The sequence below is a fragment of the Perca flavescens genome, chromosome 15, assembly GCF_004354835.1.
Source record: "Perca flavescens isolate YP-PL-M2 chromosome 15, PFLA_1.0, whole genome shotgun sequence".
Taxonomy (NCBI): domain Eukaryota; kingdom Metazoa; phylum Chordata; class Actinopteri; order Perciformes; family Percidae; genus Perca; species Perca flavescens.
The window spans coordinates 12,123-30,000 of NC_041345.1; the positions used below are offsets into that span (position 1 = coordinate 12,123).

Sequence of the window (17,878 nt, forward strand, 5' to 3'; positions counted from 1 at the left end):
AATTGTATAGAACTACTTCCATGTCTCTGTTCTGCAGGTATTGTTGGTCTAAGTATCTCGGCTAATCCTGCCTTGTACTGAAGGTGGAGAAACAGCTAGCTAGCTCATGTAGTCTTACCTAGCTACTGAGCATGTAGTCCCTTACTTAGCTACTGAGCATGTAGTCTTACCTGAGCTACTGAGCATGTAGTCTTACCTAGCTACTGAGCATGTAGTCTTACCTACTGAGCATGTAGCTACTGCTACTGCATGTAGTCTTACCTGTAGTCTACTGAGCATGTAGTCTTACCTAGCTACTGAGCATGTAGTCCTTACCTAGCTACTGAGCATGTGTCCTTAGCTACTGAGCATGTAGTCCTTACCTAGCTACTGAGCATGTAGTCTTACCTAGCTACTGAGCATGTAGTCTTACCTAGCTACTGAGCATGTAGTCCTTAGCTACTGAGCATGTACTGCTACTGCATGTAGTCTTACCTAGCTACTGAGCATGTAGTCTTACCTAGCTACTGAGCATGTAGTCTTGTACCTTACCTAGCTACTGAGCATGTAGTCTTACCTAGCTACTGAGCATGTAGTCTTACCTAGCTACTGAGCCTGTAGTCTTACCTAGCTACTGAGCATGTAGTCTTACCTAGCTACTGAGCATGTGCGACTGACAACAAAAATGTTAGAGCAGTGAGAGATCTCACTCTGTAGCTAAAACAGAGACCTGAACACAGGGTGAAAAGAGGAGCTGCAGCAATGTGCAGTACAACAAAAATATGGTGTTTTTTGATAACTAAACCATGTAAAAAATATTCTGGTACAACCTTAAAATACAATTATGAACCTGAAAATGAGCACAATGTGACCACTTTAAACCAGCGTTGATTAAATGCAGGATTGTGTGTGCACTGGGGGCTTAAAACACAGATAAACTGTTGAAAAGCTAGCAAGATTTGAAAGTAGTATCTTCGTCTAACCCCTCCCCCGCCCTCTTGGCTCCGACACACACACACGCACACACACGCACACACGCACACACACACACACACACAGACACGCACGAGACATTTCCTGAAAACAGCAAATCCTCCCCAAAAATCCCAAGATAAACCAACAGAAAGACGGCAGCCAGCGGCAACTTCTGCTGAGTTTTCTCTTCCGTTCTCCTGCAGACTTGCAGTAACTCCGGCGGCGGCGACGCACATTTTGATCAGGCTACGGGGCACGGAGGCATTTCATTGGTTCTTTCCAAGCAGAGCGCAAGGCAGTGATTGGTGGGCTTTTACAGGATTACAGCAGCTACAGATGACGGGGCTTTTTCACTTGTCTTTCAGAGCCCAGAAGTTATATATTGCTGTCGGGTCTGCAAGGACTGTTTCAAACAGTAGATACAAAAAGTGTATATTGGAAATATTTACCAACCCTGCCTTTAATAATGTTCAGTTGACTGTTTGCTCCAAACAGCTCAGCTTAACAGCCATGACTAGGCACGGCAGGGGGGTCAAGCTTTGTGTAATGGTGCGTTCAGATATTACTTTATAATATGTATTTATTTACTTTATTTAGAGCTGTAGGCACAACACATTCTCACTCTCCTCTGGTAAAATACGGATGCTTGGTCAGGTGACCTTTGTCGTTAACGCTAAAAGTCTCCTTTAGCGTCATATACAGACCTTCCAGAAAAATGTGGAGTTTTTTTTAAGTGATTGTTGCTGATATCGGGTGATGACTCATAAATGAGGTTGGGAGAAAGATGATGACCAGTCCGATGATTATAAATCAAGTGCAGCTTTATTCAAACAGTGAACAAACTTTCATGACACTGGAACAACCATGAGCATACAGACACGTGTCTGCTCAAGGGTGACCAACATGTACATCAGAATGAAAACCTTTTAAACTCTTTTTGTGCTCACAAGGCACAAGATATCTATGTCAGCGCACAAGTTTACTCTTAAACTGAACCTTTTATGGCCCGTGCTTATAATAGATTCCCACATTCCTGGCTCCAATTCCTCTGTGTGAAACTTGTACCCAAACTCATAATAGATTTACACATTCCTGTGGGTGAAGGTTGTCCCCAGACTAACCTTCTTTTGTAGTACCCTACATACAAGATATAAAATACAACTGAAACATGTAGGCTGAAATATCCAACCTATCAGTTGCGGGCAAAAATCCTTGATTATGCGGCACGTTTTCTTAAAATACGCAGACTTTGGCTGATTATACGTTGAATTATGTGATCACATAATCAAGTTTTTCTGGAGGGACTGCATATCAGCCTTTGTTGGTGGGTGGGCTTATGTTTCCGTCCCACGGGGGAATAACTGGACGAATGAAAGCTGGAGGATGACGCTGTAATCAACAAACCAAAAAAAGCCTTTTCTCCTCTGTAAACTAACTCCTCGGCATCAACACGTGTTCTCCTGGCTGTTGATGTTGTATAATGCAAACCTTTTAAATACACACTTTTACCGCCACGCCCATTGTCCGTCCTGTAAGCAAAATGAGGTTCTGTCCTTTTGATTTAGTCATGTTTGTGAAGCAGAAGTTCTCTGTGTGGAGTCTAAAGCGTGAATTTTACTGGCTGCAGCCCAGCTGGCGCACAAGTTAGCCTTTTATAACAATAGGCTAACGATTGGGTCATAACCACGAGACTTACTGTCACACAGTAGAGGAATTACCGTATAGTACAGGAGAAGCTCACAGGCAGTTTGGACTTCCATTATCTGTTTAGGTTTAATTACTAATGTTAACTAGCATGTTAGTGATCAGTAATTACTAATGTTAACTAGCATGTTAGTGATCAGTAATTACTAATGTTAACTAGCATGTTAGTGATCAATAATTACTAATGTTAACTAGCATGTTAGTGATCAGTAATTACTAATGTTAACTAGCATGTTAGTGATCAGTAATTACTAATGTTAACTAGCATGTTAGTGATCAGTAATTACTAATGTTAACTAGCATGGTAGTGATCAGTAATTACTAATGTTAACTAGCATGGTATGATTAATTACTAATGTTAACTAGATCAGTGATCAGTAATTACTAATTTTAACTAGCATGTTAGTGATCAGTAATTACTAATGTTAACTAGTATGTTAGTGATCAGTAATTAGCCTGTGTCTATGTTATCTCCTTACATATACCTACACTCTCCGTCTCTGTGAGATTGGGAATGATTGAGATTTCTCTCTCACAGCTACCAGAAGACTTCACACTTTCAGACACGTTGCTCACGTCACATCTACGTTGTCTCCGTCAGTTGGAGGCTGCTCAGTAAAGGAAGAGATCACCGGGAAAGTTCTTCTAATATCCTTCACTGGTCTCCGTCCAGAGACACGGGGTCTGGTGGTCCAGTTATATATATATATATATATACTGTCTATGGGCTCATTGAAATCCACCGCCTTCAACAGGAAGTAACCTTACCTCTGGATGACTGCGTCTTTCGGCAGATTTAGCTGTGATTTCACTGACGTCACACTACGCTGCTTGTGCTCCAATTCAGTCGCTCTAACAACAGAGCATCTGTCGCGTGGGCGGGCAGCACCGTGGTTATCTAACCACTCATCATCTGCTTCCACTGTCCGAGTGTCCTGAGTCTCAGGCTCCGATGACGAGTCCTGGGAGCTTGGTGGGACCCCTTCTCAGGAAAACTCACCTCTGTCCTCTGGCGGCCCTTTCTCGCTTTCTGTCTGCGTTTTTAGATTCGAATCAGATGCACTGTTTCCTGTTTGTTTTGTTAACTGGTGAATCACTAAAATATGTGAATATGACATATTTGGATCATATCTTTTTTTTTTTTTGGAAGAGACATTTATTTGCATAACACGCTCAAAGGGTGTGTGCGTTTGTGACTAAGTGTGGGTGTGCAGAAATAGACATAGTGTCCTGACTTGTAGTCATTAAATGGTAGATACTGACTGTCTGTCTGTCTTCTAGTCATTAAAGGACAGATACTGGACACGTTTCAGTGAACTATTTTTGTAAAATACGAGATCGTATTCCGATCGAGCCGCCATGACTATCGGCTGGAGCAGCCAGACCCACATGACGCGTTCCTCATTTCCAGTTTTCGTTTTTTGTATTACGTCTCGCTCACACGCAGAACGTACGCTGAAGTCGGCATCTCTTCGGTGAGTTCTGAGGAACTTTCTGGACCTCGAGGAGACTGATCGGCTGACTGGCTTTACTGCTGATGGTGGTTGGGGGTCTGGGCCTTTATCATGCTGTGACTAATCATCAGCATTCATCTGCTGTCACTCATCTATTCTTCTCCCTTCTTTGGCAGTTGAGTTAGTAATTACTTGTCACTCTCTGTGTTCTTTTATGCAAATGTCACACTGCTGCACAATGTAAGAAATATGAGACCGAATTTTGAGGAGCATTTTGTTTACAAAATCTCCCTGAAAGCTCTCTGGTGATTGTGGGGAGAAAGGAAACGTCGCCTGTCTTGAAATGTTACTGTGTGTCAGGCAAAGTCTTACAATTTTATTTATATTTACATTTCATTAGAATTAAAGGAGATGATCTAACATATTCTTTATAAAACCTCCCAGTTAGAGAGGAAATTATCTAACACATTCTTTATAAAACCTCCCAGTTAGAGAGGAGATGATCTAACATATTCTTTATAAAACCTACCAGTTAGAGAGGAAATTATCTAACATATTCTTTATAAAACCTCCCAGTTAGAGAGGAAATGATCTAACATATTCTTTATAAAACCTCCCAGTTAGAGAGGAAATGATCTAACATATTCTTTATAAAACCTCCCAGTTAGAGAGGAAATGATCTAACATATTCTTTATAAAACCTCCCAGTTAGAGAGGAAATGATCTAAACATATTCTTTATAAAACCTCCCAGTTAGAGAGGAAATGATCTAAACATATTCTTTATAAAACCTCCCAGTTAGAGAGGAAATGATCTAACATATTCTTTATAAAACCTCCCAGTTAGAGAGGAAATGATCTAAACATATTCTTTATAAAACCTCCCAGTTAGAGAGGAAATGATCTAACATATTCTTTATAAAACCTCCCAGTTAGAGAGGAAATGATCTAAACATATTCTTTATAAAACCTCCCAGTTAGAGAGGAAATGATCTAAACATATTCTTTATAAAACCTCCCAGTTAGAGAGGAAATGATCTAAACATATTCTTTATAAAACCTCCCAGTTAGAGAGGAAATGATCTAACATATTCTTTATAAAACCTCCCAGTTAGAGAGGAAATGATCTAAACATATTCTTTATAAAACCTCCCAGTTAGAGAGGAAATGATCTTATTCTTTATAAAACCTCCCAGTTAGAGAGGAAATGATCTAACATATTCTTTATAAAACCTCCCAGTTAGAGAGGAAATGATCTAACATATTCTTTATAAAACCTCCCAGTTAGAGAGGAAATTATCTAACATATTCTTTATAAATCTTTACAATCATTCCCTGAAAGAACCAAGCAAACCAAATATTCTTCCAAACTTGACATTTTCAGTGTGTAGCTTGCGACATACAAGGTTGTTGTTGTTGAAGTTTGAGAACGGCAACACACAGAGAGAGGAAGAGGAGGGACATGTGATGTCAGGCGGTTATCCTGGGAATGTACATCCGTTGATCCAGACATTACATAAATATCGTGATAATATCTCACCGTGGGGCCTCTGGTGACTGCCCCCCCTACTCTGCTGCATTTTGAATCCTGCACCTGCAACACATCCAGGTAAAGACCTTATTTAACCCTTGTGTTGTCCTGTTTTCAAAGTTTTTTATATCAGAAATATGGGTTTCTTACAACTACATTGCCCCAAAATAACTTGGATGCATGCAGGTACGTTGTATGGAACCCATACAACATATACATCCATGTTCTTTGCTGGTAACATTAATGATTACATCGACTGAATTTTGGTTGATTTATTTAATTTCATAGCATATGAATGTTTAAATGGTTTCAGAAAGCATCAAACTGACCAAACTTTGACATAAACCAGTCTGTGATTCACTCAACATCCTCTGATCTCAACTATTCTATTAGTCAAAATAATTCATAATTTCTGCTTTTCTTCAAACTCAAAAATTAGGTAGAATGTCATTTAAATTAGGTTTATTTACCATGACTAAAAACAGTGTTGGAAAGAGGGATAAAAATGTTTAAAAAAGCACAAAACCAGAGAAAAAGTGCAGATTTCAAAAAGTAGTAATGTTTAGATTTACCGTTATTTTTCCTTTGTGCTACGCATTGATACAAAACAGTCTTGTCTTATTTTAATGTATCACAGTGGCGTGTCTGGCAAGAAACTACAGTCAAACCGTAAGGGTGCCACCTCCCAATCTCCTGTGTAACAATATGTAACTTAAAGGGACACGCCAATTTATCGGGACTTTATCTTATTCACTGTAACCCCCAGAGTTAGACTAGTCCATACATACCCTTCTCATCTCTTATTGGGACTTTATCTTATTCACTGTAACCCCCAGAGTTAGACTAGTCCATACATACCCTTCTCATCTCTTATTGGGACTTTATCTTATTCACTGTAACCCCCAGAGTTAGACTAGTCCATACATACCCTTCTCATCTCTTATTGGGACTTTATCTTATTCACTGTAACCCCCAGAGTTAGACTAGTCCATACATACCCTTCTCATCTCTGTGCGTGCTGTAACGCTGTCTGACAGCTCCAGCATTAGCTTAGCTTAGCACAGATCCTGTAGGTGAATGGTTCCAGTAATCCTACTGCTCCCAATAAGTGACAAAATAACTCCAACATGTTCCTATTTACATGTTGTGATTTATAGAGTCACAGCGTGTAAAAAAAAACAACGTAACATGAGACACAGCCATCTTCTAACAGTAAACAAACCGGGAACTATATCTCAAGCGGAAGAATATAGTACTTGGGCGGAGTGATATGCTCGCAGCAAGCCTGTCTGAGAATATAGTTCCTGGTTTGTTTACAGTTAGAAGACGGCTGTGTCTCATGTTACGTTGTTTTTTGTACACGCTGTGACTCTATAAATCACAACATGTAAATAGGAACATGTTGGAGTTATTTTGTCACTTATTGGGAGCAGTAGGCTAGTTGGAACCAGTTACCTGCAGGATCTGTGCTAAGCTAGGCTAATGCTGGAGCCGGGCCAGACAGACAGCACGCACTGAGATGAGAAGGCTATGTATGGACTAGCACGCACTGAGATGAGAAGAAGGGTATGTATGGACTAGTCTAACTCTGGGGGTTACAGTGAATAAGATAAAGTCCCAATAAGAGATGAGAAGGGTATGTATGGACTAGTCTAACTCTGGGGGTTACAGTGAATAAGATAAAGTCCCAATAAGAGATGAGAAGGGTATGTATGGACTAGTCTAACTCTGGGGGTTACAGTGAATAAGATAAAGTCCCAATAAGAGATGAGAAGGGTCTGTATGGACTAGTCTAACTCTGGGGGTTACAGTGAATAAGATAAAGTCCCAATAAGAGATGAGAAGGGTATGTATGGACTAGTCTAACTCTGGGGGTTACAGTGAATAAGATAAAGTCCCAATAAGAGATGAGAAGGGTATGTATGGACTAGTCTAACTCTGGGGGTTACAGTGAATAAGATAAAGTCCCAATAAGTCTGCGTGTTCCTTTAAAAAAGAACTGATATGTGCCTATAGTTTACATCAGAAAATACTTGCCTATTACTAAAATACACTATATGTTGTTATATGGAAAATTCAGCATCTTCTTAGACCATGGTCTGGGTGAATACTCAAACCTGATTGGCTGTAGGTTATAACCAGGGCCTGTAGCCGTGTGTAGTCTAATGTATTTTAGCGGTTATACTGTAGGCTACTATATAAATATATGGACCAGAATGGACATATTATGGGGTCTGGGTGTCCTACCCCAGGGAAATTTTGAGCATCAAAGACTTTACATTTAATACATTTCCTGTATTCTGATACCGTTTAATGCACTAATTTACGGTAGAAATCGATTTATTTAGCTTATGTGAAGGAAAACACAGACGACAATTCAAAATATATTAAAATTATAATCTAATTATAAGTGGCTAATGTTGGGATACATTTCAAGTGGTCTGGCAGAAAGTTCCATAATTTTGCCCCTTTAGCTATGATGTTCTATGGAAAGGGATGCTACCATTGCCTTTTTCAATGCAAAGTATGTAGTTACGTGTCAATGCACATTTTTAAGTGGGTATATGGAAATCCTGGAGCTTTCTTAGTGGGTATACTGCGTCTACCTGCGTATCACGTAGACTACTGTAGTATAATGGTTATAACAAAGATCCTGTAATGTCTGAACCAGAGCCTGTAGTATAGACGGGTTTCCTGTTTACAAACATTACCAGGGGCAGAAAGACAGATTGGTGAGCTGGTCCGATAATGCAAACGCATTTTTGTCTCAGTGCACATTGTCTTAGTCCCTTCATTTCGTCATGGCATTTATATAACACATACTCTATGCTCTTACAAAGCTAACGTTTTTGACCGATTACAATTTAATCATTTGTTGTGAGCTGGAGAGCTCTCGTTATGAGAAGCTAGCTATAGCTCTGTTTGCCATTCATTCCAATGGGGAAACCTCGCAGCTAGACTTTCGACATACATTCTGGTGGCGTATTCCTTTAAGCTTTCCTTATAGTTTGTATGTAACTGCTGACGCAATAAAACATGATTTTAGTTGGATCTGTTTGTCGGTCTTTAATTTTGCAGTGTTACTGTGATATATATGTATGGCTATAATTTTCATTTTAGGCTAATGTAATAGCCCGTGTTAGCAGCAGGGTTACTCCTGAGTGTGCCCTTATGGTTGGTTTATGTCTTAAAATAATGGCCAGGATTTCTGGGAAAAGGTACGATATGTTAGTTTCAAAAAATCACTGCAGGTTGATTGTTTTCAGCAGCAGAGGTTGATTGTGGGCGAGAGGGCGACAACACTGTCTTGGTTAGCTCGCCGAAGCTCTACTGCCACTGTCTCGGCAACGTTAGCTAATGTCCGCCAGCTAATGTAGGCTAACTATAGCCAGTTAGCTTTGTATGTAACGTAACAAAAACCCACCCATCTCAGAGGAGCGAAGCTTAATATTTCATTCAATAAAGTTATGTACAAAAGGAGCACTAACGCCACAGGTCCTATGTTGGCAACGTGGACGCAGATATAGTAAACTCCGAAGGCAGTCGTAATATTTACCTAGTAGGCTAGGCTAACGCTGTTGCGCTAACGTTAGCAAAACATCGGCGTAGCTTTAGCTACCTGTCTAAACTTGTCTCGAGTCCGGACCTTTAATTGTCTATGGTCCGGACTCGAGTACCACAGCCCTGACAGGTAGATATCACTGAGCTGAACAACCACAAGCTGCAACTTTCCTGATTGATCCAATGGGAGTCTGACTCTTGCACATGACCCCGATCTGCCCCTCTTATGGCTTGAAGCCATAACCTCCGCCGGTTTTTGGCAAAAGCATGCTTCCCCCTAGGTATGTTAAACATCAGGCACCCATCACTGGCTCTGTTTGTACAATTAACTACGCAACAACTCCTTGGCATTTTGACTTACGCTATGCCTCTACTAGCTAGCTAGCTAGCTACACAAAACATGTCTTCTTAGTGTTGACAAACTGACCGAAGAGCCGGTTAATTAACCCGACTCGTGTCACTGAGCCGGGAGAATCGAGTGCCAACTCACTCCTGTTTTTTTCTTTTACTTCATTCGTGCCTGTCAGTACCCGATCCGTTCCACCTGCACGATCCGTTCTGCGCATGCGCTGTGGTACGATGATTTACGACACTACCCGATCTGTTCCCACACTAGCCTCCACCGGTAAGCTAACGTTAGTTTAGCTAATAGCTAATTCACGTTAGTTTAGCTAATAGCTAATTCGGGCGGACCGCTAGGTGATTACAGCGGTCTGCCGTTAGTCTCCACTGGGAAGCTAACGTTACTTTAGCTAACAGTTCATTTGGCTAACCGCTAGCTGATTGTAGCGGTCTGCCGTCCGTCAGCCTCCACAGTTAAGCTAACGTTAGTTTAGCTAACAGCTAATTCGGCTAACCGCTAGCTGAGACAGCATGCAAACTTTTAAAAGACCCTCAAAATAAAACTTCAAAACAAACGTTAACATATATAACAGCTGTTACGTCAGTTCTACTTTACTTGTGCTCATTTAAAATCCAATCACTCAATACTTGTCTTTATTGTTATTACTGTAAAGTCTTAATGTAGCGGTAGCCTGCTTTTCCCGTTATGTTTGACTTAACGTTATTTTAGACTGAATCTAGCTGTCCGTTCTGCCTGCACGATCCGTTCTGCGCATTCGTTATTTGTCGGCTAGCAGTTAGCCGAATTAGCTGTTAGCTAAACTAACATTAGCTTGGGTGGAGGCTAGCGTGGAACAGATCGGGCAGGTCGTAAAACAGTATTATCATACCATGCGCATGCACAGAACGGATTGTGCAGGTGGAACAGATCGGGTACTGACAGTGCCGTTGTATATGTCAATGGTTGGCCGTTGTGTAGCTGGTATTCTTCTGCTACTGTGTGTGTTGTAATCTAGCTCATTAGCGCCTCCGCTGGACTGGAGTGGTGGTGCTAGAATCAATCAGGAAATGAGCTACTAATGCCTGGACCCAAACGAGACCGAATGTAACCGTGCAACCGGCCTAGGCTGCTTTGCACCTTGACCTCGAGCCAAACAACCCCCCAGAAGCTTTTTCCCCTTGTTATAATGTTGGTCAAGTTAGCGTTATCAGCTGGTTAGCTTAGTGCAGGTGCTAATGGATCCACGTTTGTATCTCGTAAGGTACCCCACTAATAATGCCCAGAATGGTACCAAACGTCGCAGCCAAGAGGAGTATCCATCAAGCAAGTGTTATTTAAATATACTTCTGGTGTAGTTACAAACTTTCTAATGCCTCGTTTTATAAATAAAGAAACTATTTGTACTACTGTAAATGTTTGGTACCATTCTGGGCATTATTAGTGGGGTACCTTACAAGATACAAACGTGGATCCATTAGCGCCTGCACTAAGCTAACCAGCTGATAATGCTAACTTGACCAACGTTATAACAAGGGGGAAAAAAAAGCTTCTGGGGGGTTGTTTGGCTCGAGGTCACGGTGCAAAGCAGCCTAGGGGGAAATTACTCCCAACCATCACTTTAAGTTAAATGTTAGAGAAGTGAATGTTGCTATGTGGTAGCTAGGCTAGGCTACTGAACGAGACCGTAAGGACCGTAACCGAGGCTACTGCACGAGTCTATATTCAAACGGGTGTCTAGGTTCTCGGCAAGTTTGAGTTATCAAACGATAGCAGAAGCCTTTATTTCTCGTGCATCTTAGATGATTGTGTACATACAAATTCATAGATTACATAATTGATGGATATCACATACAAATACACGTAATGTTATCTTAGTAGTTATGTTAAGTTAAATGTTTGTTACGTACTAGGTAGGCTGTCACCAGGAGACTGTGCACCAGACTACTGAACAAGACCGTAACCGTGGCTAATGCATGAGTCATGTAATCAAACGGGTGTCTAGGTTCTCGGTAAGTTTGAGTTGTCAACCGATAGCAGAAGCCTTTATTTCTCGTGCATTTTAGAATTGTGTTCATGGAAATTCATATACATTACAAGGGGAAAGAATTAGGCCTATATCACATACAAATACACGTAATGTTATCTTGATAGATATGTAAAGTTAAACGCGATCACCCGCCCCCCCGCTGAGGGCACGCGAACCGGTGACCGAATCTATTAACTCGGTAGGCCAACCAACGACCGTCCGGTTGAACCGACTCTCGTAAAAGAGTCGGTTGTCCCATCACTACGTCTTCTTTCTTCCCCCCGGTTGCGTGCGCAAGCAGTGATGACGTTGCCGAGAAACCCATGTATAATAGTTATGTAACAAAGATCCTCTAATGTCTGAACCAGAGTCTGTAGTATAATAGTTATATAACAAAGATCCTCTAATGTCTGAACCAGAGTCTGTAGTATAATAGTTATATAACAAAGATCCTCTAATGTCTGAAACAGAGCATGCACAGAGAACGGTTTGCGACGTCTTTGATGCATATGTTGTTGTTTAAAAGATTATTTTTGGACTTTTCCGTCTTTAATTTTGACAGGACAGCTAGGTGAGAAAGGGGAGAAGACCTGCGGGAAATCGTCACAGGTCGGATTTGAACCCTGGACTTCTGCAACGTTTATATATATATATAGCAATTTTGGATAAAAGCGTCAGCTAAATTACATGTAATTTAATAGGACTAAAGTGTTTTTTTCCGTTTCCCAGCATACAGGGTTGGAGCATGACCTCCAGTAGATAGAAATATAGAAGAAGCATTAATGTGGAAGAGTAATAAGCATTGCGTTGTATCTGCATTCATGAAAAAGCCACTCTTACCTGAACACTGAGTGGAGTCCTTCAGGGCCTCGTCCTCTCCACACCACAAGATGGAGCCAACACCCAGCCTTCCCGAGGTAAGCTCCTCCGTTACTGTTCAGGTCAGCTCGCTACTTGCGACAGGTGTAGCGCAGAGTTTTGCGTGCCCACTGAAAAGTGCATCCACCTCACAGAATCACGCTTAACTATTAAAAAATGATAGACTTCAGATTATTTATCACAATTGATGGACCTAAAACAGATTATATTGTTGATAACAAGTACTTTGATCTAAAAATAATTCGTTTTTCTTGTGTTTTTTCCTTCTGGATGCCATTATTGGCAGGGATGCAAAACTTGCCACAACCCCTGCAGAATGAGGTCAGTAACTTCGTACTGAAAAGTCTTGATTTTTGATTTTGGGGACCATGCCATATGGCTGGATAGCTAGTTTGTCTTGTAGTTAATCATACTGCCAAATTATATTCACTAATTGTCAACCCTACACAATGTTATTGACGTTGAATCTTGCTAGCATAGCGTTAGCATAGCGTTAGCTTTCTGGCTCGTAGCATTAGCTGTCTGAGCCGAGTCTCCCGTTGCTAACCGTCGTATCTAAGGACCGTCCTATTTGCTGGAGCAGTGATCAACGTTTGCATTGCATAAGAACCTTATGGGATGGGAATGGTTGTTACAGGTACTAGTCAACCCATCAGTTCTATCCAGGGAAACAGTTTTTGTCCAAAATAATTTTAGATTTTGATTGTAAAACGGATTAAAATATAAATTAATGGTCCTAAAAAATATGTAAAATCTCTCACATACCAGTTAATGCTACTTCACTGTTGACATTGGTATTTTAATCTTTTTGTTTTGTTAAAAAAGCTAAAACAACTGATTAATTTTATATTTGTATTAGTTTTCGTTTTAAGCTGGTAATATACTGTAGTTTCAGTATAGTTTTTCTTCAAAGTTAGTTTTTCAGTCAAGGTGTTCTTTCAACCCTGATGTGTGGAGACAGCTTTTGTCAGTAATTTGCTAAATGTTTGAGATTTGTCTGCAGCTTTCAAGTTTTTTTGTTTATTTAATATATATATTAGAACTTTAAAAGACAAAAACATACAGTACGCAGTGTTGGGAAAGTTCACTTTCTACATGAACTAGTTCAAAGTTCAGTTCACAAATTTTAAAATGAACTAGTTCAGTTCATAGTTCATACTTCAACATTTTGAACATTTTGAATTTGTGAATCTAATTCGGCTAACCGCTAGCTGAGACAGCATGTAATAACTTTAAAAGACCCTGAAAATAAAACTTGAAAACAAACGTTAACATACATAACAGCTGTTACGTCAGCTCTACTTTACTTGTGGTCATTTAAAATACAATCACTCAACACTTGTCTTTATTGTTATTACTGTAAAGTCTTAATGTAGTTGTAGCCTTCTTTTCCCATTAAGTTTAACTTAACGTTATTTTAGACTGAATCTAGCTGTCATCTAACGGTTAGCTGAATTAGCTGTTAGCTAAACTAACGTTAACTTCCCCGTGGAGGCTAGTCATAAGCTAGCGTGGACCAGATCGTGCAGGTTGTATCCTCGGTAAAACAGTATTATCTTGCGCATGTCAAGAATGGACAGTAATACGGTACGTTCAGTTCACGTTCGCCCAAAATAGTTCATGAACTCATGAATCGTTCAATGAACGCATTCAGGCACAACACTGACAGTACGTGCGAGCATAAACAGACATAAGTGTTTACATATACATAGATGTGGTGAAAATATAGGCTTTAAATAGAAACCAGTTGAAACTAATCAAACCGATAAAGACAGAAAGCTTTGGCATTTGTCTGTAGTTACTAATTAAAAAGGTTCTGGTCATTAATGGTCACATTATTTGTCATATTTACAAACTGTGCTCAGATTAACACCTGGAAACAGAGCCAGCAGGTGTGATAACAGCCTAGTGTGACTGCACACAGGTGATCTCTCTCTCTCTCTCTCTCTCTTTTCTCCTCCCTCTCTCGGGGGATGAGCCTAAAACTCCATGGCGATATGTGTTATCACTCCGCTGCTCTGGTTGCACCCACCTGCTCCCTCCTCCCTCCTTTCCCAGTCCTTTATAACCAGCCGGCAGCCTCAAAATAAAATCAGAAAACTGAGAAAAAGAGGCTCTGTCATATCTAAACACAGCCACGCAGCCACAGGAAGTAGGAGACAGAGAGTTTATTGTGGGTCATTTTCAGAGGAGCGAAGCGTATTACAAGCCTCCATCAACAGAGTGACAGTAGATAGTCTAAACAGTGATCCGTCCACAGATAACTCCTGGGAAAAGGTAAGCAAAACTGAACTAGAACATACTGCTTGTGATTTAAAGTTGAGGCTTTGTAATGTGAGTCTTTTGGCTCTTTTTTCCCAAGTGCTGCCGTACAGAGACAGGGAGGAATCCACACAACAATGACCCTTTGTCTCCTGAGACCTGCCTGCAATTATTTCAAGTCCACTGGCGTACTTTAAGATTTTGTGTGTCACTGAGGTTTTCTTTATCTAAGGAACAACAAATATAGACAATATATATATCTATATCTCCTGACGATTAACACACAACAGCACTGTGCAGCGTTACATATGTTGTTGTTAACGTGTGTTGGAAGTAGAGCTGCAAAGATTAATTGATTGGTTGTCAGCTTTTAAATTAATCGGCAAGTATTTTGATAATCGATTTGTCAAGAAACAGAGAAATTCTCTGATTTTCTAGCTTGTTAAATGTGAATATTGTTCTAGTGTCTTCTCTCCTCTGGGACAGGACACTGAAGATCTTTGAGTTGAGGACAAAACAATATATTTGAGGACTTTTATCTTGGGCTTTTTGGGACACACCGATCTACATTATTCACCGTTTTAGAGACCAAACAACTAATAGATTAATCGAGAAAACAATGAAAATAGTAGGCCTGCTCCCTCTTAGTGGATTAGTCGACTAATCGGTGGTTCTGGTCTTAGTCAACTTAGATCTCTTTAGTCCATTAGTCATGTCTGATGCTGTTTTCATGCTGAATGACTTATTTCCAAGAAACGTACGAGCACATCTCTGGTAAACACAAGAATTAAAGTGGTGCTTTAACACGACTCTTAGTGGAGAAACTCAGATTTACAGATCTGTCGATTAAATCAACTAATAGATTAGTCCAGACAATTGAATGAGTGTTAGTCGACTAAGAAGTTCTTCATTCGAGCACAGCCCTAGAAAATAGTTCCTTGAAAATCACAGACTGATGTTATGAAGTGGTGTATATGTGACATGCCAACTTGTATACCCATTATTGGCGTGTTATCAAGATGAATACTCTCTTTTTAGCATGTTTATCAACGCTGTTTGGCCTCCATTGACTTCCATTACCTTGAGATTTGGGGGAATTGATGCCGTAGGGAGTAGTATGAAAGGGAGAAAACGTAGAGAGGTTGGTTGGGGGGGGGAGGATGGGTCAAACACAGGACCTTCACCCAGGAGACCGGGGATCAGGTCTCGCGTGTGGCATTTCCTAACTCCAACCGTAGCTTTCTTCTTTACCTAAACCCAATTGTCCGAAAAAACATTTTGCGTCGAGATAACATGCAAAAATAGTAGGGCTGCTCAATTATGGAAAAAAGCCATAATCCCGATTATTTCAGTCAATATTGAAATCACGATAATTTACCACGAATACTTGTTAACTTCTGGAAAGATGTTGCAATTATTGAACTTAAAAAAAACAGTGGATAAAGTTAAATAAATCAACTGTTAAAAACACATACAGCTGGGAAATTTGCCGTAATACTTTTCCTATTTAAACTTTATTTTTTCAGTTTACTTGCAAAACGTAATGATGCTAAGTAATAGTTTTTCTCGATTATTCTGTTTTTGTGATCGTTTGGAGCCAAAATCATAATCACGATTATGATTTCGATTAATTGCACAGCCCTAAAAAATGGCAGAATTGGCGTGTCATACAAACGGCACTTATTGAGATCAGTCTGCAACCCGTCCGCTGTATACAGCGTAGACATACACGCAGAGAGCTAAAACATGCAAACAGATAACACGCCACTTAGCTTTAGAAAGTTTAGAAAGTATGTTTACGTGGAATCACAATGTCACGTTGGAATATCATCGGTTGCAGCCCCTAGTTGGAAGTGTGTACTTCACAGGTGTCAAACACAAGGCCCACATAGCAATTTAGGTTCACTAATATAGACTTTGGCCCAAGTAGTTGTTTTTTAGATTTGTCCAATGTTTTTTGGGTTTTTTTCTGCAAGGTTTTTTGCTTTGATGGCTAAGTTACTATTTTTGGGTCTTTATGTCGACCGAGCTGTAAGTGAGAAGATTATATGAGACGTGCAGTAATGCAGTAGAAGATGCTTGACTTTTAGGATGAAATAATAGCATGTGAATGACATGTCTGGCCATGGATTTGATTCTTATTTTCCAGCGCGGCCCTTTCGTGGAACTGAGTTTGACGCTCCTGGTGTACTCGATCCTGTTTCAGCCATCGCTGGGACTTTTCTGAGATTTGCATGTGACTCTCACTTGTTAATACATCACCGGGCCGAGTCCTCGAGTGCGAAAGCGCTGACCGTGAGGAAGTGGGGAAAGCTCAGAGGTGACAGAGGGGAGTTTTGGGAGTCAAGGCAACTGTTGGTTGTGTTTCTGAGTGCATCCTGGCCCCCGCATGTATGATTAACTTGATAATGACCAGCTTTACTGTAACAGCGGGGGCAGGCTAAAAGAAATGACAAGACACTTCCTGTTCAGCCTTTATTTGAGAGGCTTGTCAGAGAATATATTTATATAACTGCAACATGTTTGAGTAGAGCAGGTCAGGATTAAATGCTGTCAGAGGGAGGAGAGGAGAGGCCATTCGAGATATCCCATTTCTCAGATAAGCAGCCTGTTGCTACACACAAAAGGGTTGTGCTCAGTCATTGTCGATTGGGATAACAATTTGTTTTGTCACACCAAAACAAAGGGCACTGTTTCCCTTGTGTGTTTAATGGTCTACACACACACACACACACACACACACAGAGACAGACACACCTCCTCCCACTCCCTTTTACAACCTCTACTGTTCTGGAGACGCTTCAAGATTGTCACTTCCAGATGTGATTGGTTTTGGTGTGTGTGTCTGTGTCTCTGTGTGTGTGTCTGTGTGTGTGTGTGTGTGTGTGGTGTGTGTGTGTGTGTGTGTGTGTGTGTGTGTGTGTGTGTCTGTGTATATGTGTGTGTGTGTGTGTGTGTGTGTGTGTGTGTGTGTGTGTGTGTGTGTGTGTGTGTGTGTGTGTGTGTGTGTGTGAGAGATGAGTCAGGATGATATATCACACACTTGTAAAACACAGTGAAGGGAATGTGTTGTGTATTCATGTGTCAACAGAGAGCAGTAGGAGACAGAAACCTCCCAGAGGTCATTACGACCCATATATGTATGTATATATATATATATATATA

The 17,878-nt window shown here is 40.6% G+C and overlaps 1 protein-coding gene across 5 annotated transcripts in view; it reads left to right on the plus strand.

The window, feature by feature from the left end:
• Positions 1-11,893: 11,893 nt before the first annotated feature.
• Positions 11,894-17,878, plus strand: part of tspan34b (tetraspanin 34b) — a 16,821-nt gene continuing 10,836 nt past the window's right edge. Inside the window, exons 1-3 of one of the 5 annotated variants that reach the window (XM_028599914.1) lie at positions 11,894-12,181; positions 12,302-12,489; positions 12,738-12,772. In XM_028599914.1, the coding sequence (XP_028455715.1) occupies positions 12,740-12,772 (33 nt within the window). In that variant the 5' untranslated portion in view covers positions 11,894-12,181; positions 12,302-12,489; positions 12,738-12,739. Of the gene's footprint in view, positions 12,182-12,240; positions 12,490-12,525; positions 12,773-12,855; positions 13,089-14,639; positions 14,729-17,878 lie in introns of those variants that run through there. The other 4 variants (XM_028599915.1, XM_028599913.1, XM_028599912.1 and 1 more) reach the window with 4 other exon arrangements.